The 25,355-nt window shown below is 51.7% G+C and overlaps 8 protein-coding genes across 8 annotated transcripts; 3 read left to right on the forward strand and 5 right to left on the reverse strand.

Moving 5' to 3' along the window:
• Positions 1–152: 152 nt before the first annotated feature.
• CC77DRAFT_1030308 (DUF1446-domain-containing protein) lies at positions 153–2,131 on the reverse strand (the record flags this gene model as incomplete). Its single annotated transcript, XM_018526581.1, has 4 exons — positions 153–601; positions 791–1,146; positions 1,213–1,835; positions 1,895–2,131. 4 exons carry the CDS (start codon positions 2,129–2,131, stop codon positions 153–155), a joined length of 1,665 nt encoding a protein of 554 aa, XP_018386913.1.
• A 738-nt stretch (positions 2,132–2,869) lies between these two features.
• Positions 2,870–5,104, forward strand: CC77DRAFT_960593 (alpha-methylacyl-CoA racemase). Its single transcript, XM_018535607.1, has 3 exons — positions 2,870–3,232; positions 3,307–4,396; positions 4,446–5,104. Exons 1-3 carry the CDS (start codon positions 2,907–2,909, stop codon positions 4,803–4,805), a joined length of 1,776 nt encoding a protein of 591 aa, XP_018386914.1. The 5' UTR covers positions 2,870–2,906; the 3' UTR covers positions 4,806–5,104.
• CC77DRAFT_804135 (hypothetical protein) lies at positions 4,830–6,078 on the forward strand. Its single transcript, XM_018533266.1, has one exon. The coding sequence runs from the start codon at positions 5,301–5,303 to the stop codon at positions 6,009–6,011; it is 711 nt and encodes a 236-aa protein (XP_018386915.1). The 5' UTR covers positions 4,830–5,300; the 3' UTR covers positions 6,012–6,078.
• On the reverse strand, positions 6,076–8,122 carry CC77DRAFT_960595 (D-lactate dehydrogenase mitochondrial precursor). The gene is made up of 3 exons (XM_018535608.1): positions 7,802–8,122; positions 6,474–7,751; positions 6,076–6,417 (listed from the first exon to the last, which is right to left on the reverse strand). The coding sequence occupies exons 1-3, from the start codon at positions 8,079–8,081 to the stop codon at positions 6,146–6,148; spliced, it is 1,830 nt and encodes a 609-aa protein (XP_018386916.1). The 5' UTR covers positions 8,082–8,122; the 3' UTR covers positions 6,076–6,145.
• Positions 8,123–8,507: 385 nt separating this feature from the next.
• On the reverse strand, positions 8,508–10,529 carry CC77DRAFT_804700 (hypothetical protein). Its single transcript, XM_018533268.1, has 2 exons — positions 10,503–10,529; positions 8,508–10,307 (listed from the first exon to the last, which is right to left on the reverse strand). The coding sequence occupies exon 2, from the start codon at positions 10,192–10,194 to the stop codon at positions 8,935–8,937; it is 1,260 nt and encodes a 419-aa protein (XP_018386917.1). The 5' UTR covers positions 10,195–10,307; positions 10,503–10,529; the 3' UTR covers positions 8,508–8,934.
• A 6,582-nt stretch (positions 10,530–17,111) lies between these two features.
• Positions 17,112–17,946, reverse strand: CC77DRAFT_1093840 (hypothetical protein; the record flags this gene model as incomplete). The annotated part of the gene is made up of 2 exons (XM_018529704.1): positions 17,307–17,946; positions 17,112–17,238 (listed from the first exon to the last, which is right to left on the reverse strand). The coding sequence occupies exons 1-2, from the start codon at positions 17,519–17,521 to the stop codon at positions 17,112–17,114; spliced, it is 342 nt and encodes a 113-aa protein (XP_018386918.1). The 5' UTR covers positions 17,522–17,946.
• A 90-nt stretch (positions 17,947–18,036) lies between these two features.
• CC77DRAFT_1039752 (hypothetical protein) lies at positions 18,037–19,925 on the forward strand. Its single transcript, XM_018527169.1, has 2 exons — positions 18,037–18,832; positions 18,887–19,925. The coding sequence occupies exons 1-2, from the start codon at positions 18,365–18,367 to the stop codon at positions 19,544–19,546; spliced, it is 1,128 nt and encodes a 375-aa protein (XP_018386919.1). The 5' UTR covers positions 18,037–18,364; the 3' UTR covers positions 19,547–19,925.
• Positions 19,926–21,866: 1,941 nt separating this feature from the next.
• Positions 21,867–24,011, reverse strand: CC77DRAFT_804317 (hypothetical protein). Its single transcript, XM_018533267.1, has 3 exons — positions 23,946–24,011; positions 23,572–23,860; positions 21,867–22,216 (listed from the first exon to the last, which is right to left on the reverse strand). The coding sequence occupies exons 2-3, from the start codon at positions 23,770–23,772 to the stop codon at positions 22,052–22,054; spliced, it is 366 nt and encodes a 121-aa protein (XP_018386920.1). The 5' UTR covers positions 23,773–23,860; positions 23,946–24,011; the 3' UTR covers positions 21,867–22,051.
• Positions 24,012–25,355: the final 1,344 nt, after the last annotated feature.

Below are 25,355 nucleotides of genomic sequence, written 5' to 3' on the forward strand. Positions count from 1 at the left end.
CTGTCACCTAGCCTTCTACGTCATCGCGGCTTGGCGACGGCCTCCTAGACCCGAACCTCGTTTACGCTTCAGAATCCACCTAGTGTGACCGCAGTAGAAGTGCTGATACTGATGGAACCTGTGTAAAGACCAACAGATACCGTTTTCTTAAGTCATGCCTCGGCCGAATACCTTCCAGCCACAGCCTTTCGCTTAACCCGTCCCTCCAAGAATTTCACCGGAACCTCGACTTCGACATCTCTCAGCCAGTCGCCCATGCCCTTCGCGAAAGCATCCAACCTACTGCTCCCGCTGACGCCCCTACCCAAGACTCCATAGACCACAAAATGTACCGCCATGATAGCCTCGAACTCCACTCTTTCTACGAAGAAGCTGTCGCTCCAACTTTCTCTAAACATTTCTTTGAGTTTGGGGATGGTAAGAAAGCTGCGGAGCCAGTCCCAGGTTTCGGCATAGAGAGGTGATCCGTGTGAGTAGGATGATGGCAGGTTGGTGGGTACGAAGAAGCCAATGTTTGCGTTACCGCCTTTGTCGCCCGATCGGGCGAGCACTACGTCTCCCAATCGTGCACGCGTTGTTGGACCAAAAGACTGAAAGCCCACTGGATTCAGAGTCTCGTAACTCTGCCGTTTCCCGATTTCCTCAAACTTTGGCGGCGGCGTGGTCGTCACTACCCTCGTCCTGCCAGATTCGAGCATGTTGATTGCGGTTTTGAGCTTGTTTTGCGGCCAAACCGCCGGATAGAAAGACAGGTACGGTTTCGGTATCGCTGTGCGATGGTCCATCGTACTATGAAATCCCGAGTAATGTTGCATTGCAAAGTCAGCCAGCAAGCTCGCTAGGCCCAGGTTCACATTCGGATCGCTCGTCTCGGCAAAGATTCGACAGTATGATGTACTCCGGAGCTGACTCTTCGGGTCGGTCTCTGGTACGCCTATGCGCTGGAATTCCAAGATGTCGAAACTGTTCAGTATGCCCTTCTGTTTGAGACCGAATTTGATTATACGTTCCCAGAGGTTGAACTTCTCAGTGGTTGCATATCCGGTTGCATTGACGACAATCTCAGACTGGTACCCTGCTTGATAGAAGATGGCGAGTTTGGTAGTAGGTGGAGGCGGTCCACCTTTGATGCCCCACACGCGGACTCTGTCTAGAGCTTAGCGATACTGCTGTCGGTGAAGAACAATGACGATTAGAAACATTCGGACGTACCTGTTTCTGTCCTCAGCTTTGACCTGCACCTTGTCCAGGATCGCCTTGACGTCGCTATTCAGGTATACGTTCCCCTGCAACTCGTATAGAAACTGACATTTGACAGTATCCTCAGTAACAAAACCTTTCCTAGCTTCATGTTTCGTAATCACACAAGTACCATCCTTTTCGATCTCCGCAATACCGAAAGTGAGATCGTAGAGCTCGTCCAAAGGATACTCATAAAAACCCGCAAAGTTCGAGCCCGTCACATAACCACTGCATTCGATAAGATGACCCGCAATAAGCGCTCCAGCAAGCGCATCGAAGTCGGTGTCGTTCCACGAGTACCAATACCATGCAGCGCCGATGACTGGACTGGCGTCTGCGACACGACCGGCGATGATGATGTCTGCGCCTTCTTCAAGGCCTTTCACGATTTCGCGAGCTCCGAGGTAGACGTTCGCGCTGACGATCGGCTTGTCACTCTTCAGAATATCAAGTACATGGTCAGCGACCGTCACCTCGCTATTGTCAGAATCCAGGTGTGGTGGTAAACCTTTCTCTTTGACGTCCTTCATCTCATTGATCAAGTTATCACCTGACACATACGCCACCGTCAAGTCATAGCCTTTACTCGCGACCTAACCATATATAAGTAAATTCATGCACTAGATGTCTAGGGTGAAGAGTGCAAACTCACGAGTTTTTGTACCTTCTCCGCTAGACCCTTGGGGTTATGCGCACCGCCATTAACAACGACCTTGATTCTCTTCTCATTCAATAAATCGATGGTCTGCTCAAGCCCATCCCAAGCTGTCTTTTCCCACCCAGGATGCTTGCCCTCTGCATGTGCCTGAGCGTTTTCCGCAATGTTGACCTCGGCAAGATAGTCGCCCGTGATAAAATCTGTATCTCCCAGTTCTGCTTGGTAGCGCATATGGTACCCTGGATCGCCTAGGACAGGTCAGTCTGAGATTGAGGCTAGGCGCAAGGTCAGTGTTACCTTTGTATCCTGAGCAGTTCGCTACCCTCACTGGCCGGGTCCCCCGCTGTGTAGTCCATCTACTGCTGTAATTTGATGACATGACTGGCCGTCTTCGTAGTCAGAATGGAGTTTGAAATTGATACTTCCTCTACAAGCTCCACGTATTCGCCCACCCTTTTGATGTTCCAACCTGGCCCGACAAGTTCGTTGACTTGTTTTCCGATTAGTTTGTTGAGTGATTCGCACAAAATGGTTATATACGCTATTCAATGTCGTGACAACGGCGTACAAGCCTACGCAGGGCTGGAATCCAACACTATAGCAATACAAGTTCCATTTAAGCCATCCCATCAAATATCCTGGATTCAATACCACATCCTCTTCCTAATACAACCCTAGATGCGGGGTGATACCCCACCTTGGGCGACTCGACTAGTTCGATCTACCGAGGACCGAATCGGGTATACCCAACGTTGGTGCGATGCAATATGCGTTCATCTATCATGATCGGCAATGCTTGAATGTCACAGCTGACGACTAAGGTTTTGTAGCGCGATGTTGCTGGTGAGCCGATTGGCGTAGTGGGCGCTTTCGTACGAGACCCAATGAATGATCGGTCCAAGTGGGTCACAACTCGGATATGTGAGAACAATAAAGCTCTCGATACCCGCATGTCGTAGCTCTGCCTTTGAACTTACAAACCCAATTCCAGACCGCTGATACCATCATGACCATCAACGATACGAACGGTCATACCAATAGCGTGAACAATGCTACCAACGGCAGTTCCAAAAGTTACTCCGTTCCTAACGAAACGCAACATGTATTCGACAATGGAATATTGAAAAACCCTCTGATCGCTCCCACACTCCCCGCAGAAATCGCAGAATGCGCGAAGAAAGTCCAGTTCAAAGGCACATCTAAGCCCAGTATACCGATAAACTGGCGCTTCGCCGAAAGTATCTCAGCACTCAAGGGGCTAGAAGCGGCCATGATCAATGTTCTTCTGAAGAGGAAATATGGCTTGGAACCACAAGAAGCGATCATAGATACGTGAGTTGCCAAGATATAATCTTCGTTCCGGACGAGCACTTTTCCAAATAGCTAACGCGTGTCGGTCAAACAAGCGACCATGCACAGCTTTTCTTCATGTCCATCTTACTCAACGTTGTCGACCCGGAAGGCGAGAAGATCGAATTTTTGACCAAACCATTTGCAAAGGGGTCGAGCGCATACAACAAGTACTTCAAGAACTGTGATAAACATGATGGAAGTAGGAGTACATACCGTGTAGCGGCTACGAACATCTATCGGTGCAAAGATGGAAGATACTTCCATTTGCACGGTTCCATGAATCCTGATCCAACCCAGAAAAGTGTCGGGTTGCCGTATGACAAGGAGTTGTCAGAGAAGGAAGAGCCGTGGACCCCATACGTGGAGAAGTTGGCACAAATAGATTCCGGCGAGATGCAGAAGTTGGCGTCGGATGTGTACAAACAAGCTGGTACAATCTGTTGGACGACTGAGGAGTTCAAGAAGAGCGAGCATGGTAAAGCAAATGCTCATGTCGGCCTCTATGAAGTCCACGACATCAAGAACAAGAAGCAGCCAGCGTGCTGGTGGTCAGATAGCCCAGAGACGAGTGCAAAGAGGCCACTTGCAGGGCTCAAAGTAGTCGATCTGACCCGCGTCATCGCTGCGCCAGCTCTGACGAGAGGTCTTGCGGAACTCGGTGCTTCGGTAATGAGAGTAACAGCAGAGCATATTACCGACATGTCCATGCTACACGTCGATCTCAACTGGGGAAAATGGAACTCGCATCTTGATTTCCGAAAGGAAGAGGACCGAGAAAAACTACGCGCCTTGGTTCGAGATGCTGATGTAGTGGTGCAGGGCTATCGGCCTGGTGTACTCGACAAATATGGGTTTTCCCCGGAAGGCTTACTGGATCTGACGAAAGATCGAGAGCGTGGTCTAATCGTTGTGCGGGAGAATTGCTATGGCTGGTATGGACCTTGGTCATATCGCAGCGGTTGGCAGCAAATTTCTGATGCTTGCTGCGGCGTGTCAATGGAGTTTGGACGAGCTATGGGCAGAGACGAGCCTGTCACACCTGTCTTCCCTAATAGCGATTTTTGCACGGGTACGTCTGGAGTCATCGGAGTGCTGAATGCACTACTTCGAAGAGGCGCTGAGGGAGGTTCCTACAAAGTCGATGTAAGTTTTTTCACTGTTCTTGTAGCATTGTTGATACCAACGTTTATAGGTCGCATTGAATTACTACTCTCAATGGCTAGTAAATAGCGTCGGCACCTATCCTAAAGACGTCTGGGAAGAAGTCTGGACACGTAACGGACATCAGGTATTCCGCCACTACCACAATATGCAGTATACGTTGCCGCACTACATGAAGATGTTGGCCGAGAACTCGGGATCCGTGCTCTTCAAACCAGACTTCTTCGAGGTTCGACACGCAGGTGCAATCGGAAAGGACGTGAAAGCTGTTAAGCCCATCATTCAATATCCACAGGGGAATGTAAAGCTCGGATACAACGTAGGAACGCGAGGAAACGGTGTAGACCAGCCGGTGTGGCCGAAGGATCTGATGACCGAGGTCGTGTCATAATGAGTCATCAGCTTTGGTCTATGAATAGCGTAGTATGACCAATCGCACAGCCATCTGTCTGTGGAAACAAAACCAATGAATTGTGTAGCATTTTAAGTAGATGGGTGGATATGAGGTGTAATCGACGCGAGGAATCTTGAGATGTCAACGCGAAGAAGACGCGCTAGGCGGACACGTCTACGCGTCTTCACGTGTATCCGTCTCGGGCGAAATCTCACTCGAAATCATCCGCTGCACAGATGGACAATGACGATACCCAAATCTTTGACGTCCAGATACGAGATCAAGAATACAACTGCATGAGTTAGAATTACACATCTCCACCACTGTAAAAAACTTGGAATGCTTCTCGACCAAACACTAAGCATCATTGACTCACATCCTACTCAACATCGCCTTGCCCGTTAAAGCCAATATTACTCAACCTTATAAATACTTTGCACAAGAGATTGTTTCAGGAACTTACAAAACAAATTGTCTTTATTCAACACAGTCATGGAGACCCTCATTCACAGCCAGCGATTAACCCTCCTCCGCCTAACAGACATCTCATCAATCTCCTCACCACACGTTCGTCTCTTCCATGAAAACTGGTCCAACCACGATGCCACAGGATGGAGTCTCCATGGACCCACGCACTCCTTGGAAGAAAGCTATGAATGGATGAAAGAACAACTAGCACCATCACCAGGAAACGATAGCATGTTCTACTCTGTGTTTGCAACATCCAACCCTTCGGCTTCGACTTTGGAAAGCAACGATGGTGAGGTTGGCGACGAAACTGGCTTAGGGGAGCACGTCGGCAGTGTAAGCCTTCGTCTTCAGCCCAGCGGTCCCTCCATCCCTCTTCCGCCTCCATCCTCGGAATACCCACACTCATCAACAGAGAGCATGAGGGCATTAGGATACGCCTTCTTTCCCTCAGCACGAGGCAAGGGATATGCGACGGAAGCGGGTCACGCGCTGTTGAACGCTTATGCTGCTTTTGTGTCTTCGTCGTCGGCAACACAAAACAACAGCCAAGGAGGACATGGGATAGAGAAAGCATATGTTGAAGCAGCAGTAGACGAGGACAATCCCGGTAGCATCAAAGTATTGGAGAAACTCGGATTTAAGAAGCTGGGCTGGAAGCATGAGGAGGAGAAGGTGTTTCTGAATGGAGCATGGAGGGGACCTGGGTACTGGGTGTATGGCCTGTTTGTTTGAGTATAAAGGACTTTACACCTGGGAAAAAGGAAGACATATAGGCATAGGGAGAAAAGTATGCAGACGAAGAATACACGATACTTCATGTATTCCATCTTTGCGAAAAAAGAACTTAGTTATATTCTACAGCTACCTCACCACTCAGCGACCTCGCCTTGCTTAGGCAACGTCGCACGAACAACCTTGTCACAGTTGAGCAAGCAAAGAGGGTCGAAAGCCTTCTTGAGCTGCCTCATCGCGTCAACGGTACTTTGGCCTACTTCATGTGGCAGGTAGTCTCTCTTGACAAGACCAACGCCGTGCTCCCCTGTGGCAGTGCCTTCGAGTTCGATGGCACGCTTGACCATTTCGTGGACAAGGTGAGACGCCTTTTCGTGGTCGCGGTTGCGATTGTACAGGATGATGGCTGTAATGCATGTGAGCAAAGTCTGCAGGAAGAAGGTAAAGATAGAATGAGCTTACAGTGGAAGTTTCCGTCTCCAACGTGTCCTACAATACTAGCTAGTAGGCCACTCTGCCGGATCTGTTCTTTAGTCTCTTCGATGATTTGAGGGAGCTTAGATATTGGCACGGCAACATCTGTGGTCCAAACTCCCATCTCGGGATCACCTTCGCTCTTGGCCATGACACTCCATAGTGCCTCCTTGCGCGCTTGCCACAGGTCTTCTTTCTCTTGTTCAGATTTGGCAAATTCGAAGCTGACAGAGCCGGACTTCTTGGCCATACCTTGCACTTGGCTGACCTGTTCTTTAACCGAACTTTGAGTACCGGCAAACTTGAAGAAGAGCGTTGGTGCATTCTTCCATGTCTTGGAGGTTTGCCCTGCGTCGTTGATGCACTGCATCTGAACATCGTCGAGGATCTCGATAGCGGCGATAGGTACCCCCGCACCAACGACCTTGAAGACGCAATCCGCTGCTGCACGGACAGATGGGAAGGCGCATACGGCTACACTGGTGTGTTGTGGTTTTACAGTGACCTTGAGTGTAGCTTCTGTGACGAGGCCCAATGTGCCTTCGCTGCCTATAAACATACGCGTGAGGTCGTATCCAGCAGAAGACTTTCGTGGCCGTTGTCGAGTCTTGATGACAGTTCCATCAGCCAGGACTACGGTGAGCGATATCACCCAATCCTTCATTGTGCCATAGCGATACGCATTTGTGCCAGAGCATCCTGTTCCGACCATGCCGCCGATCATTGCGCCTGGACCTGGGTCGGGAGGGAAGAACAAGCCTTCCTTCGCAAGCTCCTCGTTTAGAAGTTCCCAGCCCACTGCAGGTTGGACGACAACGTCCAAATCGTCCTTGTGTAGTTTCACGATCTTGTCCATGCGGCTGAAGTCGATGCATATACCACCCCTTGTTGCGGCAAAGTGGCCCTCCAAACTTGTGCCTCCGCTATATGGAGTGACTGGAATCTTGCGCTCGTGGCAGACCTTCATGATGGCGCTGACTTCTTCGGTACTGCCAGGCTTCACGATACAGAACGGCACGTCGCCAGGTTGAGAAGGATGCGAAGACCACGAGGATCCGCTGTGCGACTCTAGATCATTCTTGTCTAGTGTGATGTTCTCTCTGCCGACAATGTCACGCAAATCTGTCCAGGCTGCTTCCATGTTCGCTTCGGAGATGTTGTGCTTGGGAGGATTGAAGGTCTCGAGCGGCGCGGTCGAGCTCGTGTCTGGCTTTGGGGGGATCATCTGGCCGTAGTAGTAGCCTATGCAGCCTGTGAGAAAACATGCTAATCAATCATTAGTATGCGCCATGTTTGAGATGTTTGGATTCCAGTACCGAATACGGTCGCAAAGAATTGTCCTCTTGCCGTTCTTTGCTGCAGCGACTGAATCTGGATCTGCTCTGCCTTCTCTTTCTGTACACGCTCGTAGATACTCTCATTAAGTTGGAGGTAGAATGGCTTCTCGTCGTCCTTGCCCATCCTGTTCTTTTCACTCGTCCATCGCCTCTGCGTTATTCTTCCCACTCCCGCACCAACTCCGCATTCCCGCCATAGTGCCCCTCCTCTGGCGGTCCGTAGGGCGAATGAGCCTCGCGGTAGGCTTCGTAAAGGCATTGCGACTATGACTGGCGTTCGCTCATGTCGTAGTCGGCGAGGCGACAACTGCGGGGAAAGCTTTGCATGTGAGCTGAACGATGATGATGCGCGGGTAAATCCCGGACTTAAGACGCTGCCAAGAATTGTATATGCACGTCACAACCAGTAATGGGAAATCCATGTGTTGTGGAGAATCGTTCATGCTTACTTTTCCGGAATCAGAAATTACGCATGGAAACGTGATACTCGCGAATATCACGACATTGCGGAACAGATGTGAAACATCGCGTTACGGTCCGTCAGCTTATCAGAGCACAATGTATCGCACGACAACGGCAAGTGAAATCAATTATGGTCAATCATGATTTGTTCAAATATACTGCAATTGCGAGGCTCAATGGCCGAAGCCAGAGCGTTATACCAAAGACAACCCCAGCTCCCAACCAAAGGAACCCAAAATACCGCCACGCGGTGTCGGTCTTGGGGAAACTATCCAACGCCTGTCAACTGAGTGATAAAGATGGACCAAAAAAAGAGCGATAACCAAAGCAGATCTCTATCAATGCGCCCAAAGGTAAGAGCCGTGTCCCTAGAGATGCTCGCAGGATATACAGCATAAGCATGGGAGAAGCATGTATCATGAAAAAGGCCGTTATCCCAAACCGAACGCCATGCTAAAAACAAGTAAAGAATATGCAAGAATGAATCGGGTATAAGGATAAGATGCGAAACCAATCTGCTCAAGTGCCGGGTCAAGTGAGAGGGGTATGTAGAGCATCGAGGGGTAGAAAGACGGTGGCGTGGCACCTCAGCCGACCGCTTACGCGTCGAGGTTGTATGCAACTACTACTCATGTGGCGGTGCATGTAACCTACTTCCCCGACATGCGCAGCAGTCGAGTCTTGAGCCAGATGACGAATCGTTGCCATGTGCCCTTTGCGGCTCGGCTCTTTGTAACCTTGGGTGTGGCGGAGAAGGCGGCTGCTTTCTCGGGGTCGACCGTAGTCACAAGCTTCGGCAGCGAGTTGGAGTGAGCCTCGCGATGGTCTGAGTACTGGCGCCCACCCACTGAAGGGCGGCCTCCCACCGAGGGCCGTGGCGTCTTCTCATAATCAGTAGATACAGTGCGCGTACGGTTTATCTCAGTCCGATCGAGCGTTTCTGACTTGCGACGGTGGTGATCTTCTTTCTTCTGTTGTTTCTTGAAGTCGCGCTCCTGTTGCTTGTGCGCCTCTTTCTCGTACTTCCGCTCTTTGGCTCGCTGTTCCTCTTCGAACTTCTGTCGCGCAGCACGGATGGACGCAGCTCTCGAGGCAGGGTCAACGGGGGAGTCGCGTCCGCCGCGGATGAAGCGGTATGTCTGGTCAAACGAGGTGCGCGAGCTGGGTGAAGTCGTGTCAATGGATTTGAGCGTATCACCCCGCGCGCGAGGTACTCCGACTGGGGAAGTGAGCGAGACGGATGACTGGGAGTAGCTGCCAGCAAGGCGGGTGGATGAATTGTTGGTGTGGATGCGTAGGGATGTTCCCTGTGCCGAGGAGATGGAACCGGATCTGCGTCCTGGTTCGTACGCGTTCTGTCTCAGGCGGAACTCATCGTCGGACATGATATCATCACCCTCGTGGTCGCTTCCCAGGACTGAGGGCGGTGACGAGTGGGCTATTGGCGGTGTGTAGGGCTGCGGAGTCTGGCGAATGGCCGGCAGGGGTGTCGGCCGCTGCAGCCCAGAGGAAGAGGAAAACTGCGACGTGTTGGACGTTGAGCGGTTGTGTCTGTGGCGGCCGTTGACTGGGGAAAAAGTAACGTCGGATATGGACCGTGAGTAGGCGCCATATTCTGAAATGCCCAGACCGGAGAGGTCGTTCTCGGCCGCAGGTCGTGATAGATCGAGCCCACTGCTCTCCTTGGACGAGAGCTTGCGCAGGTAGGGCTTGATCTTGAGCTGGTGGGAGGAAGTCGTGGACGGCATGGGGCGTTGTGTCTCTATCCAAGACTCTTCGAAGACCTTGGGTGTTTCCGAACGATTAAAGGTAAAGGCGTCGTAGTCAGCAACGGGGCTCAGAGGGCGCGGGCTCGTAGCAGCTGAGGCGGAGTATCCTCGTTTGTGAAGACGCGCATGCCGGGTCGACATGTTGGAAGGTTGCTCGCGCGTGTTATCGGCGCATGTCAGAGTAGGTAGGCCAGGAGTGATCAGCGCTCGGAGGATGGTTCAAGTTACACGCTGGAGCATCACCAAGCCAACGTGAACGTCAGGACTCTTCCGATGGTTCCGCGGACGTCAAGCGTTCCCAACAGATGGTGACGAAACCACTGTGTCAAGTCTTGGGGAGAGCGGGCCGCTGTTGATGATCCGGGGCAGTTCCAGGATTGACGACGGCCGATGGCGTATTCACCAGAGAAAACGGCGGTTACTTAGCCGGAAGACGCTTCCTTGGTTGCTGGGAATGCTGCGAACGCGAACGCTCAGTCCAACTGGCGGCGGCCTCGGCTCTAAGCGCCTAAACGGTTAGCCGGCGATGAGTGATGGATTACGTTGTCTGGAGTGATGGGCAGAGCATCACCACTCGAGACGGACGCCCGCGGCGATTGGGGAGGCGAGTGCTTATATGCGCTGCCGGGCCCGTCTTGTCGCGTGGGTGTGTGGAGGTACTTGGGTAGGAGAGGAGCCCGGCTGGAGCGGAGTCGCCGTCTGCTTGGATCGAGATAACAAGACGACTGGCTGGGAGAGCCTCACCGCTCGTGAGCCACGGAACAGAGTGCTACCGTGCCGTCCGACGAGATATGCCTCATGGCTGCTCGCACCGCAAAATGCTCGATCTCTCTCCTCTTTCGCCCCGCCTGGATGCTTGGTCGCGCAGCAACTCCACGCAATCTAGTGGCACAGCAGCGTCGGAACGCGCAGCAGCTGGGCGGCGGGCTCGATCATGAGAGGTCACGAGCAGAGCTGCGGCTCATCACTGCAAACGTGGGCCGTACGCGCCAATGCAGCAAGCTGACCTAGATTCCTACAGCCGACTCGCGATTCGTATGTCTCAAACCGTGTACGCCTCAGCCATACTAGGTGCTCTGTCCATGGACAAGTTGGCTGTCTTCTCACGAGAGATACTCCGCTTACCCCGCCATCACCCAGACCTGGTCCTAGTCTAAGCCACCCAATATTCAAGGCTGTTATCTCTCACCTTAGTGCAAACACCGCATGACGACGAGGCCTGGAGGGGGCCTGGCCTGGGAATGCCTTGTCGTGGTACCTCACGTGCGCGCTATTTCACCACGGCCCGGATGAAACATCCATGGATGAAACACGTCTACCCCACACTCTGGTCCAACCATGTTCCTGTTGATCTTCCTCGAGCACGTGTCTGCGATCCCGACAAAGTAGTATGACATGTTCATTTGAGTATTGGGGACTGAGCCATCTGCTTAGTGCTGCACAGTCAGCCCTGCAGCATCCACACTTGAGTTATGACGCCAATCACGCCAGAAGCCGGTTTCTGTCTTCTGACTGACCTCTCGCTGTACATGGCGTTGAGAAGACGCCTCTGAAGGGCGTATTGACCATAGAAGAATCCTGTGTCCCACCTTTGTGTTTTGCCTCTCTACAAAGAGTTCCATGATCACCTTTGTTGGCTACTTTGTCATGGTATCCTACGACGCGTCGCACTGACATCTACGGGCTATCCTGTTACTACTACTACTACAGCTTTCCTAATGATGGGCAGCATGACGGACCTGGTCCCAGCTTCTGCCAAGGACCAATACATTGTCTATTCAACAGGAGACAGTAACATCGGAACCAGTTTAGGCTCATCGAAAATTTTGTATCTCAAATTGCTGCATGTCGTAATCTGGCTTTACCAATTAGTGCAGCAGGCATGTGCAAGTATGTAACTATCTGGCAGTATCTGTAGTTGTGAAATTGGAGGCGAGGCCAAAAGTAAATCGGTGTATTGCATTACATGCGCGCACTTTACTGCTTCGTCTACGCGCATAGTAGTTTGCTCCATGCTCAGTGAGAAAGTCGCGTTGCTGGGGCATGACTAAGGCCCACCCTGACGTCGAGCACGGGTCGCAACTTCCCGAACATCAAAAACATCCTACCTCAGAACCATCTCCATCTCCCACGCGCGTCCCATGGAGTTATAGCCCGACACGCCATCATCCGACCGCATCCATCACTTCTCGACCCCATAAGTGATCGCGACCATGTCGTCCAACAAACGGGGAAACATCTTTGGCCAGGGAAAGCCTGAGCGCCCCTACGAAGAGCGCGAAGATGTCGCGGATGTGCCCCAGAAGGCAACAGCAGCACAGTTAGCATCCCGCAAGTAAGTTGTCCTTGACGAGTCCTCACTTTGGCTTCACGCCACTTCCATTTCGCGATGGTCTTCTTTGACGGTCGCGTGCTAACTCTTTGTTTCCAGAATCAAGACCGCGAAAGCCCGTCGACCAGCAGGCGCTTCCTCCGTAAGTACCCAAAACAACACAACACGCTCTCCACCGCCCCATCAACCGCTGTGCCAACATGCCGGCAGACCGCTACACCCGCAAAGGGCGATACGAGATGCGTCGTAAGGAGGAGGCTTTGGCTAACGTACGCGCTCAGGGTCTCTCACAGAGCGCAAACTTTGGCGCACCACAACAGAACGCCTTCAGCTTCGGTGCCTCCGCGCCCGCCCCCGCGAACAACGGCGCGAACGGCTTCGGCAGCAACAATGCTTTCGGCGGCGGCGCGACTAATAGCTTCCCACCCGCGCAGCCCGCTGCCCCTAGCAACACTTTTTCAAGCTCATCCTTCCCGGCTTTTGGAGGTAGCAACCAGGGCACAGGCTTCAATCCTACACCACCATCGTCTGCGGGCTTCAACTTCACAGCTGGAGGTGCAAACCCGTTTGCGAACGCAAACTCGGCACCTGCGACCAACGGAAACACGCCTGCGCCAGCCTTCGGAGGATCGTCTATATTTGGTAACGATGCTTCAACACAGGGGAATCCCTTTGGTGGCCTAGGCCAGAACAGCACCACGAGCTCGGCGCCCTCGGGCGGCATGTTCGGTACTACCAGCTCAACTCCCTCCGGAGGAATGTTTGGAACATCCAGCGCTGCGCCGTCAGGAAGTATGTTCGGTACATCGAGTGCTGCACCAACAGGAGGCATGTTCGGGGCATCAAGCGCCGCACCTTCAGGCGGTATGTTTGGGACGTCAAGTGCTGCGCCCTCTGGTGGTATGTTTGGAACCTCGAGTGCTGCCCCCAGTGGCATGTTTGGCACTACGAGCGGCGCCCCGAACGCTACGAGCACTCCCGCTCCTGCATCTACGCCCTTCACATTTGGCGCCTCCACTACGTCAGCCTCGAACACGGCAAGCACGCCAGCCACGAGCGGCCTGTTCAGCGGGTTTGGCAACTCAGCACAACCAGCGGCGTCACAAACAAGCACGTTCACGTTCGGTGCTAATGCGCAGAAGGAAGAGGCGCCCAAACAGTCGCCTGCGCCCGCAAACAACATCTTTGGTGGCTTCGGTTCCAACGCACAGAAGAGCGAGAGCAACTCAGAGACTCCGAAGCAAAGCAATCCTTTCGGGGGTCTGGGTACAAGCGCGCAAGGCACGCCAAATGCTACCGCGACCGCTCCGGCATCGAATCTGTTCAACTTCAGCGCAACTGCACAGAAGTCTGACAGCGCAACATCGACTGCACCCTCGACCAACCTTTTCGGAACCACAAGCTCTGCCCCTAGCAATCCGTTTGCGAATCTCCCAACAACAGAAAACAAATCCTCCGCTGAAACAGCAGGTACACCATCGAACTTGTTCGGAAGCCTTAAGAAACCTGAGGAGTCTCGCAGTACAGCATCGACGGATGCGCCCAAACCAAACCCATTCGCTGCACTTCCAAAGCCGGACGACACGCCTGCTGCAACAGGTAGCAATTCCGGATTTAGCCTATTTGGTGCGAACAAGGATAGTGGTGCAGCAACAGTGAAAGCTCCCGAAGCACCAAAGTCCAGCTTGTTCCAGCCATTCAGCACACCGCAGCCGGCAAAGACGACCGACGTGGAGAAATCACAGGGCGGAATGTTCACTGCAGCTCAACCCAAGACTAGCTCTGGTCTCTTCTCTCAGACATTTCAACCCGAGAACAACAACTCGAGCAACTTGTTCAAGAAGCCACAACCAACTTCAGAAGCGCCCAAGGCCACGCCCACCCAATCCACCGAGGCTTCCAACCCTTTCGCCTCTTTGTCCAAGCCTTCCACCGATCGCCCCAACTTGTTCAGCGCTTCAAAGGAACTTCCGCAACCCTCTCCCGCGCCCGCCCTGTCAAATCTCAACGGAGATTCACAAGCACTCGAGATGCCCAAGGTCCCCAAGGTGCACGTTCCGAAGGAGTGGGCTGTTCCAGGTGCCATTCGTGCGCAAAGCAGCGATGGCCTACTGAAGCAAATATCTGATTTGACCGCCCAACTTCAGGTGTTGAACGACAAGTACCGACAGCAGCTAAGCAGCCTTCCCCTCACAGCGGATTGGTCGAGTGTGTCTCTCTGGCACTACCAACATGCCGCGGATATAAAGAAGAAGATTGATAACGCGAAGAAGCAACGCGCAGCTGCACGAGGCATCACTGGCAACGAATCAAGCCTGTCTACGAAGCGCAAGGTCAGCGATGAGAGCCCCGAAGTCCGTCGTGACCCATCTCCCTCCAAGCGAGCTCGCGCAACCGAAGCGCCTTCCAGTCCAACTCCTCAGTTGTCGGGTTCTACGCCAAAGCTCAGTGCGCCAGCAACAGCAACATCGAACATGTTTGCCAAGGCAATCGGTAACAAGCCTTCTACACCTGCGGCAACATCATCGACAAGTCTCTTTGCGCCAAAGACGGCCGAGAAGCCCGCTACGGAACCCTCAAAACCAGCTGCACCAACTACAGGATTCGTCTTCACACCGTCAGCGCCGACTGCTAACGGTGCAGAGACCTCCGGCTTCAAGCCAAGCTTTGGTGGCAGCTCCACAGGTACCTCAGCCTCTACTGGATTCAAGCCAAACTTCGGTGGTAGTTCGACCAGTACATCGGCTTCTGCTGGGTTCAAGCCGAACTTTGGTAGTGCTCCAACGGGTGGCTTCATGGCCCAGTTCACCAAGACCGCAAAGACTTACGAGGAGCTGGCCGCAGAACGCAAGAAGAAGGCTATGGATGAGGACTACGATTCCGATGATGAAACCAAGGAGGAATGGTCTGCTAGGTACGACAAGGCTGAGGCTGAGCGCCTCGCTAAGGAGAAGGAGATTGCCGCCTCAACTAAATTTGTCCTGCCTGGTTCTGAACCAGCTGGTAGCACGTCGCCGAAAGACAATCCGTTTTCTGGTCTTTTGAAGCCTAAGAGCGATGCACCTGCTCCAAAAGCTGCCAGTCCCGCGCCATCTACAGGTAGTCAATCAGTTTTCGATGCTTCCGCCTCGCAAACGTCATCGCCTAACATTTTCGGCCATCTGTCAGGAGCATCATCCAACAACCAAGAAGAGTCTGACGAAGATGATGCCGAACAGCAAGACACTGTTGGCTCAGCAGATCCAGCTACGCCTACACAACGCGCATTTGGCGAGTCGGAGACAGAGTCTGAAGACACCCAGAAGCAGGATACAGCTCCCAAGGGCAGTTTACTCTCAAGGATAACCAGAGATAATGACTCCGAATCAGAGAAGGAGAATAGTGGCGCCTCTTCCATGTTCGGCCAAACCAACGGTACTACCACTCCGGCCAACAAGCCCTTCCAGTTCTTTGACTTTGGTGCTGCATCCAAGACAGCGCCACCAAAGTCCGATACGTTTGCTGGCGATCAGACCTTCAAGGTCGGTACTCCGATCAAGTTTGGCGGAGCTCCCGCTACTGAGAAGAAGGACGGTCCAAAATTCAACTTCCAGCCTGCTACACCTGCAGCGGGCGAGTTCTCAACCACGCCAGCGAAGCCACCACCTGCCTCGATTTTCAACTTCGCTCCGTCAACAGGTGGATCGTCCCTTTTTGCACCGTCAGGTGGCAACTCTGTGACCTCGTCTGTGTTTTCTTCGCGCGCTGTCACGCCTCTATCTGACGCTGGTGAGACTACTGCAGCATCTGCAGCAGAGGACGACGAAGAAGGTGGCAAGCAAGAACAGATTGACTTGACCAAGTTGACTGAAGACGAGCTTGAAACTTACGACATTATCTTCCATACCGAAGTCGTACTCGCCAAGCACCAAGAGGGAGAGAAGGGTTGGACGAACATTGCCAAGGGCCCTTTTTGGATTCTCAAGGACAAGCAAACGGGCAAGTGCTCTGTTCGAGTCCGTATCCCGAGCGGCGCCACACCGCTCAATTACCAGATTCTACCCGCGCTGCCCGCCACTGTCACCGGTGGTAGCAAGAAGATGGTCATGGCGACCAAGCCCGCCAAGGAAGGCGGCTTGCAGTCCGTTCTTTATGCTGTCAAGACGCCTGAAATTGCACAAGAATTGGCAGCGAAGTACACGGAGTCGGTTCCTAAATCACAGTAGACGACATTTTCTACTTTGACCTCTATACACACTGTATGGATCGCGGGTTGAGTGTGTATTTATTCGTTTTCACTCACCGGTTTCCTCACCTCCTTGCATTAGTTTGTTTGCCTACCCTGCCCCTGTTTTTACCTCCAAACACACATGTGTATGTTTTTCAACCAAGATTGGCGAAAATGTTTTTTGTATCTTTCCCCAGCGACTACTTTCTTCTTCGCCCTTTTCTTGGGGATGTTGGAACATCATCCAGATAGATGAGCACTGCATAACAACGGCGTTGGTGGCATGGACCCCATATTGATTTGTTTCTTGCAAAGCGACGACGGATGGAAAATGGGATCTTGAACCTTCATGTAGTATACTATGAGCTTTGTTTCTTTAATATGCATTGAGCGCATTAGTCGCGCTATCTTCACAACATTTCAACGTCCAACTATGCCCATGATGAGTGTGTGCGATTTGCCATGTATTCTCTCCTTCCTACACTCTGAATTCATAAAATTGACGCCTTACTTCTATCCTTAAACGCATGAAAAGGAGCTCGCCACATCATCAAAGTCGTAATCCGTGAGATTTACAGGTCCTGGACCGAGAATGTTCGAATTATTCTTCTCGACGTACAGATTTCGTCCGATACAATTCACATCCCTACATCACCGTCAATGGAACGCCGATCTAGCTCCTAGAAAGTGCATTGATGAAGACGTTCTACTTACTCGTATAAGAAACAACCATTTGCAAGACCAGAAGCGACAAAAGCCCAGCTTGCTTGCTTGTCAATGTCAGCGCCAAGGTTCTGGCACTTCCAGCGATCTACGACCCAAGATTTGGATAGGCCTTGACCATTTGTCTCGCTGGAGAGGAGAAAGACGACGGAAGACAGGGCGGGCGTAATGTGGAACAGCAGTGTAGCTGCGATGATAGTCTTCATGATAGATAGGGGTAATAATCGGGCAGTCTAGAGGCTATAGGAGGATTTTAGAAACCAGAACAAACTCAATGGCGTAGTGATGTTGAAGAAGAATGTCTACAGAGTATAGTGGGACGCTCCTAGGATACCCTTTTCGCAGGCAATATGTACCGGATAAAGCAATCTAGCTCTGACCAACTTTCTTCCCTTGTCTAGTTCTTATCCTGTTTCCCGTATAAAAGGCGTCCAATATTGGGCTACATCAATAGTAGTCATTGCAACGATGATGCATGTAAAGTGTAACATTGGTTGTTGAGCGTTGCGTGGTAGCGACCAATTGCAGTTGTTACGTCGGGTGTCAGATGCTACGTCAGGCGAACCGGTCAATAGTCAGCTCGTACAGCTAGAACCGTCACAGACCCGACAATATGACTTGACATATCCTGTAGGATGCTGCGAAGCTTGTGGCGAAGTTAACCAAGCTGACGAGTACTTGGCTTACAGGCAATTCTTCGCCGCGACTCAGTTTATTTGATTAGGCAATCGCTCTGTAGTATTGCAGTAACGTACAATGTTTACTATTCTATAGAGAGGTTGCATTATGGATGGATTTGTACTACCATCGCAGTTGGTTCTGGCGTGGCAAGGCTGAAAGTCACGATGATGCATCTATCCAGCAGTGGGTCTGGTCTTGCTGTCCGTGCGTCGTGGACGCATTCCCCCAGCCTCCACTAGCGTGCTCTGGTCGCATCTGTCATCGATATTCGCCCTCGACGCGCCAAATGTCGCCCTGAAGTGCGCATACCTGGCGCAAGTATACAGCGCAGCCAAAGTCAGCGCGGGAACCACCAGACTCGTTTCAACATGGACGCGCCATCTTCACAACTCCATCTCGAAGTTCGCGACTCGGTCGTTCGCGCTCTTGCAACGCGCAGGCCTATCCTCCACCATCTAAATGCCGATACATCCTGGCTACTCCAAATACCACGCCCAGCGAACGCCGTCAAACATGGAAGTCGCATATACTACAATGTTCTGATTGACCCGTGGTTCGTTGGCGGGCAAAGCGATGTCGCGAAATGGTTTAGCCAACAATTCCACGCGACGGAGAGCGCTGTTAAGAGTGTTGCCGAAGTGGAGGAGCTGGCGCGACAGGTGGAGATATTAGCTGGAGGCCTACGAATGGGTAGGAAAGGAAGGAAGAGAAACATAGAGGAGGTAGAGGAGGAAAGCTATGTGGATTGTGTGGCTGTTAGCCATGAGTTCACAGACCATTGTCATAAAGAGACACTTCTAGAGGTACATCGTGATGTACCTGTTCTCGCGACAGAGGTATGTATCTCCCGCTATAACGTTCGAGAGATGCTGTGCTGATAAGCCCCACAGCAAGCAGCCAACCTAATATCCTCCTGGAACCACTTCCGTACAGTGATAACAACACCCACCTTCACCGACAACGCCGACTGGCACGACTACAGCCTCTCCCCTCTCCCTTCGTGGCTCAGCATATCGCGTCTTACGGCGTCTGGAGATTCTCTCTACTACCACTCTGCGCTCCTCATTACCTTCGCTACACATCCCTTCTTATCGACAGCCACGCCTAAGAAACGTCTCTCAAGTCTCAGTATAAACGGTGATGGAGCAGAGGACTTCTCATCCAACATCAATGGCGAGGAAGCGGAGTGTGTAATCTACACGCCACACGGCATCCCCCACGGGGCCCTCAGCCCAATCGCCAAAGCCGATCCACCGCTACATACACTCGCTTTCCTCCATGGACTCCACGACGTATCCATATCTTCCGCTCAGCAACTCAATCTCGGTGCCAAGAACGGTGTTCTTGCACAGCGCATATTACGAGCGAAATACTGGGTCGCAACACACGATGAAGTCAAGAAGGGCGGAGGTTTCATAAGCTGGTTCCTACGTAGAAAGGTCTGGACAGTAGAAGACGCGTTGAAGGAAGCAAGGGCAGATGATGAGGGCGAGTTTACGGATGTGAGGTTCCAGGACATGAGGAACGGAGAGAGTAGAGTCCTGGAATGAATGTGAATATTTTGAGGATGGACACGAGGGATATAATTGTAAGTAATTTGTGATCTTAGTCCTGAGTATATACCCAATTCGCGAAGCTGGGCCTGAAAGGACAGCAATCTAAAACATTTCTCCCATCATCGACGTTGCAAGACGAACTGCCAGTACAATGTCCTACAACCGATCGGGGAAATACTGTCATAGGCACAAATCATATTTACTTCACACAATGTCACAAAACAAACATGAGCACTACAGCTCCTCCAGCTCTCCTAGTTCCATCTTTTCTTGCAGAATTCTTTGTTCTTCTTTGGATCTTTTCTTTTCTGCTGTCCACTCATTTTGGATATTTGGAGGAGGCAAGGTAACAGGAGGTGGGTTGAACTATTGCCTTTAGCAGTGTTAGACAACCACAGGGGTGACGAGAATATCTCCAGTGTACTTACTCTTTCAACGTACACCTACCATCAACACTGTGTCGAAGATCTTCAGTCTCTTGGCCCAACTCCGTGTGCTGGTTGAGATACTCTGTCCGCACTTCGAGTAACATAGGTTGTGTATCGTATATATTTTTGCCCGTCGATTCGTTTGGAGAGCTGGCAGCCAACACACGATCCTGCAGATATCATCACGGTCTACTGCATGCCGGCATTTGCGATCTCCTGGACGCTTCATCTTCGCGAAGAACTGTCTTGGTGATCATTTGTGCTGCGATAACCTAAAAGACGGCGCCTTAGTAAACTACACAGGTTGCCGAGCGATGTCCAGAGGTCAAAAGATGTTGCGATACAGACATCGAGACGAGATGGAGATGTTGTAGGTTTACATTGCGTGCGGCGGCGTATGACGTACACAGGCTTGTGTATGGATTGCCCTCTGCCATATGTCGATGCTTCAAATGTACTGAGGTCTTCCTACTTTGTCTAAAGATATGTCATATCAAACACACTCAAGGTGATACAGCGCCATGTGATTACCCACTCAGTCATCCGGCGTTGCTTTGCATTCTTCCTCTTCCGCAAAGAAGCTCTCAACAATCATCTGCACCAATATCATTCGTTCAGAAACAGCGACTATAAAAAAACACTCCGAGTCCTTACTCATCACTTTCAATCTATTTACAACCCCTGGAATACTTTTTAAGCCTCTCGCAGAAGTTCTCGGTGCCCTCCACATCGACAAAAGGAGAACCTATATGTTAGAATGGGACAGAGTGCTCTATAAACTTAATACCACGCGAGACGTCATCACAGAGCCTTTCCAGCTATTTCCGTATCATATAGTAAAGTGCATGACATTAACCACATTAGGTGTGTGAATGAGCGGTCGTGCAATCGGTAGCCCATGTCAGGAAAATATAGAACTTCCTGCGGGTTGACACCACCATGTTGTATAGGTTAGGATTATGGTCACGCCTTAGAAAAGAGACGTTAGAGGAACGGAGGAGATGTCTGGTTATTTCTTGCTCAAACCACTGCCAGAGTGTCCTCGGCCAAGGCTGTTTTGAACTGATTCATCTGCGGTATTTTCTCTCTTCTTTTGCTTGTCCATTCACTTGAGATCACACACCTTCTTGGATACCATCTAACTGGCCTAGCTATCAGTCCAAAGAGTGCTTGCCTCGGTAAGGAGCGCGTAATCTGCAGCTAAATTTCTGACGCTAATCGACTTATCGAATGACTCGTCTTAGTTTCTCTACAAGTTGTTCCTCACTGATTAGTGAATGGCTTCACGCACACCTCAGTCCGCTTTTGTGTAAGAACAACTCAGCTGGTTCCAGTAGACAAGTTTTTAATCGACGCATGACTTGTAGCTGAGCCCTCTTTGTGGAAGAAACGTTTGTATGATCCTCCAATATGCCCAGGCATGATTCTTGACCCTGCGCGTTTACAACTACGGTATTGAGATCCCATGATGTGTCGCTTGAGTCAAATCAACGCAACTTCGCGTTGCGGAAGCTAAAGGAAGCCACAATGCACGCACGTTTCGTGATACACATTCATGATGTGATGATGTGAATGAAAAGCGCACGCGCACTGATACGAACCAGACTATCGATTGCGCGGGAAGACTGCCGGATTCGGGAACGTCGCTAACTACACGATTACGGGTTGTATGTGTATATTGGTTATGCATGCATGCATGCATAAGCGCGGCGTGAGCTCGTGTTTTTCAGCGCTTTCGCACAAGTGTGTGTACAGAATAATATTGATCAAGTGTCTTAGTGTGAGTGTATGTTTGGACTTGAGTGAAATGAGCTGCAATTGGTAAAGTGCTTCAAAGCCACCACATCACGACGAAAGATAAGCAAGTACTTTTGAAGGAGTGACAAAAAGTTGGGTCATAAGATGTGTCTACTACTAAACTCGTACCTATCGTAACCATTCTATACCAGTTGTTCGTTGAATATAAACAGTTGAAGTATGAGAAGAAATTCCAAACGCATGAAAACAACCAAATTTGGACAGAAACGCTTGAGCAATGCAAGGTGAGGAAAGCAAGGCCACAGTTCCTACGTTACTGTTTCGACACCTCTGCCGCTCGTAATTGTTGCTTGAGATAAGAAGTGAAAGTGCTCAAGCTACCTGAGTAGCTTAGTAGTGGGGGTAGGCGACGTAGCCAGTGGGTTGAGGGGCAACCTTCGAGGATGAAGGAGTGTTCACCGGGTAGGGTACAGCGGAGCTAGAAGGGGTGGCAGCAGGGTACTCCTTAGTCGAAGAAGAGGGAGTGGCGGCGGGGTATCCCTTAGTAGAGGAAGAAGGGGTAGAGGCCGGGTATCCCTTAGTAGAGGAAGAAGGTGTGGATGCTGGGTATTCCTTGGTGGAAGACGAAGGGGTAGGGTACTCAGTGGGGTAGGCCTTAGATGAGGAAGGGGTGTGAATCGGGTAGGGCGCCGACGAAGCAGTGTAGTGGATCGAGCTACCGGAGGATGGGTGAGGGGGCTTGACCTCGGAAGAAGGCTTGGGACCAACAGGGTAGGGCTTGACGGAGGATGGCTTGGGGCCCTCCGAGTAGTGCTCCACGGAGGAGGATGGCTTAGTACCCTCGGGGTAGACAACAGAGGGGGCTGGGCCAGGAGTGTAAGCACCACCAGCACCAACGGTGACGGTCTTGGTCTCAACCTCATGTACAGTCTTGGTGACAGTCACTGGGGCAGGGCACTGAGGACCGCCAGGAGTACCAGCGGGGTATGTTGGTGCAGGGGCCTCAGGAGTGCCAGCGGAGTAAGTCGGCTTAGGAGCCTCAGGAGTACCGGCAGGGTAGGTTGGCTTAGGAGCCTCGGGGGTGCCAGCAGGGTAGGTCGGCTTGGGAGCCTCAGGAGTTCCCGCTGGGTAAGTTGGCTTGTGTCCCTCAGGAGTCTCCGCTGGGTAGACGGGCACGTCAGATGTAGGCTTCGAGCCGTGAACAGTCGAGGTCACGGTGACAGTGGAGTAGGTTGGGGTCAAGTATGTTGAGTAGATGACACTGGAGTGCTCTCCCTGACCAACTGAAGTGCTGCATGGCACCCAAGATGTGTGGGTGGATGTAAGCGTAGTGGTGTAGTCGGAGTGGGGGTACTCGGAAGCCGATGAAGGCTTGGGGGTAGGCTTGACATAGCCAGTTCCGTAAGAAGAGGGGGTAGGCTTGACGTAACCAGTTCCGTAAGAAGAGACGTGGTAGACGGGAGTGGAAGCACTGTAGGCTGGGGTTGAAGCGTGGTAAACCGAGGAGCTCTCGGCGGGCTTGGAAGCACTGTAGATGGGGGTAGACGCGCTGTAGACGGGAGTCGAGGCGTGGTATGCCGATGAGCTCACTGCAGGAGTAGATGCGCTGTAGACAGGAGTGGAGGCATGGTAAGCTGAGGAGCTCTCAGCAGGCTTGGAAGCACTGTAGATAGGAGTGGACGCGCTGTAGACGGGAGTGGAAGCGTGGTAAGCGGATGAGCTCGCTGCAGGGGTAGACGCATGGTAGACGGAAGAGCTTGCTGCGGGAGTGGATGCGCTGTAGGCAGGAGGGGTCGACGCCTCGTAGACTGGCGTGCTAGCTGGGTAGTGGACCTGAGAGCTGGGGGTGGATGCTTCGTACACCTTGGAGGAGGCCGGAGTCGAGGCGTGGTAGGCACTGGGAGTTGATGCTTCGTATGGCTTTGATGAAGTTGGGGCAGGCTGGTATCCAGTAGGAACAACAGCTGAGTAGCCGTATTGAGGCATGGCCAGGGCCGAGCCGACGAGAGTAGCAGCAACGTAAGAGTAACGCATCTTGATAGTGTTCTTGATTCGATCTTTTTACGATAGTTCCGAAGGTTGTTGAGTTGGGATTAATTATTATGAGGCTTTTGTGATTGCACTGTAGCGAGTGTTGGTTGGAAAGCGAAGGTGAATGGTTGGATGAAGATAGACATGATAGATGAGATGGAATGAAAGTTATATACCATAGTCTCCAGACTTGTCCGTATGCTTCCATGATGGCTGACGTCGATGCCGTCCCCACTTTGTCAACACGAAGTAACATCTCGCCATGTGAAGAGCTCCGCTCTACGTACGAGCTGTCGATAGCGTGAACATCCCGAAAAGTAACATCAGCGAAAAATTCGCAGGGGTTGAGCGAGTAACGGCACAGCCCTACCGCACGTTAATGCCAGCGTTGCCGGGATGAGCGACCGTTGTGGACTATATTTGCATCACGCTTTAACCATAATGGGATTAGCATATTACCAGCTACCAGTCACGAAAGCCGGAGCGCTCGGAACTCAGCCTTCACCACACCACCGTCATCTCCGCCCAGCTCATCGTCCGCCAGGCCTCAACAACTCATGTTCGCGAGATCGCGCATTCGGCGACACTTCCGTTGTTGCTATGCTACCCAAGTACCGCTCCCAAAGATAGCCGGCCACGTTCCTGAAGATCCACCAGGGCCGTAGCCTCGGGCGCCCCACCAGTCCGAGCCTTGCTTCCTCCGAGTTCCACCTGCGCGCATTATGGAAGCTATACTCGATCGGGTCTATGATAACAGACCTTCAATGAGCCGACGAGCTCTGTACTGTCGCCTTCCCTCATTGTCTAGTCAATACTCCTTCACTCCTTCGCTAGCAACGCCACATATGCTGACTTGCAGTTACGAGATCCCGGTCTTACTCTTTCAGGTACTGTACGCGGGAAACAAGCAATGCGCTGATGGTCCGTGGCGTTCGTCTCTCTCCGACCTGACATGAACGTTGCACCGCTGCTACCAAGCGGCCATGAGTCTTAGCATCGTACGTCGCTCTTACAAACAAATGTGGCAAACTTACCCAAGACTGTATACTATGGAAACAGTGTGGCTGGACCTGCAGTGGTCTGCGCGATCAAAGCCGTGCACGCTAATACGAAGTGCAAGCGTTGGGTTGGGCAAGTGCCCTCTCTCCACTGTGCTCCTCGTATTTTTCGACAGTCAGCCAGTAGAATTCCCTTTCTCAAAAATACACCAGACTATTACCAAGCCTGAGCCAGGTGTCATCTCAGCCACATACATCAGACATGGCGCTAGTGCAGGTTGTGCCTGTACCTCGACATTTCTCCCCTGTTTGTAGAACCCGGCGGAAGCTTATTTCCCCTAAGCTTCTTACCGATCGGAGCAAGCGGAGCACGACCACGATTTCGACACTTATTACTAGAACGTTCTAATACACCAACAGACCTTTTCTCGGATTTCCGTCTCTGCTGTTTCTACAGTCACGTTCGCGGTAAAAACTACTGTCTATCGAAAGTTGACAAGCAGAGCAGCTTCTATACATGTTTGGACTAGACACTTACGACCTGAACAGCTGAACATGGCTGAGCGATCGCAGCTTACCACGGTCATT

This window comes from Alternaria alternata (assembly GCF_001642055.1).
Source record: "Alternaria alternata strain SRC1lrK2f unplaced genomic scaffold CC77scaffold_8, whole genome shotgun sequence".
NCBI classification, from domain to species: domain Eukaryota; kingdom Fungi; phylum Ascomycota; class Dothideomycetes; order Pleosporales; family Pleosporaceae; genus Alternaria; species Alternaria alternata.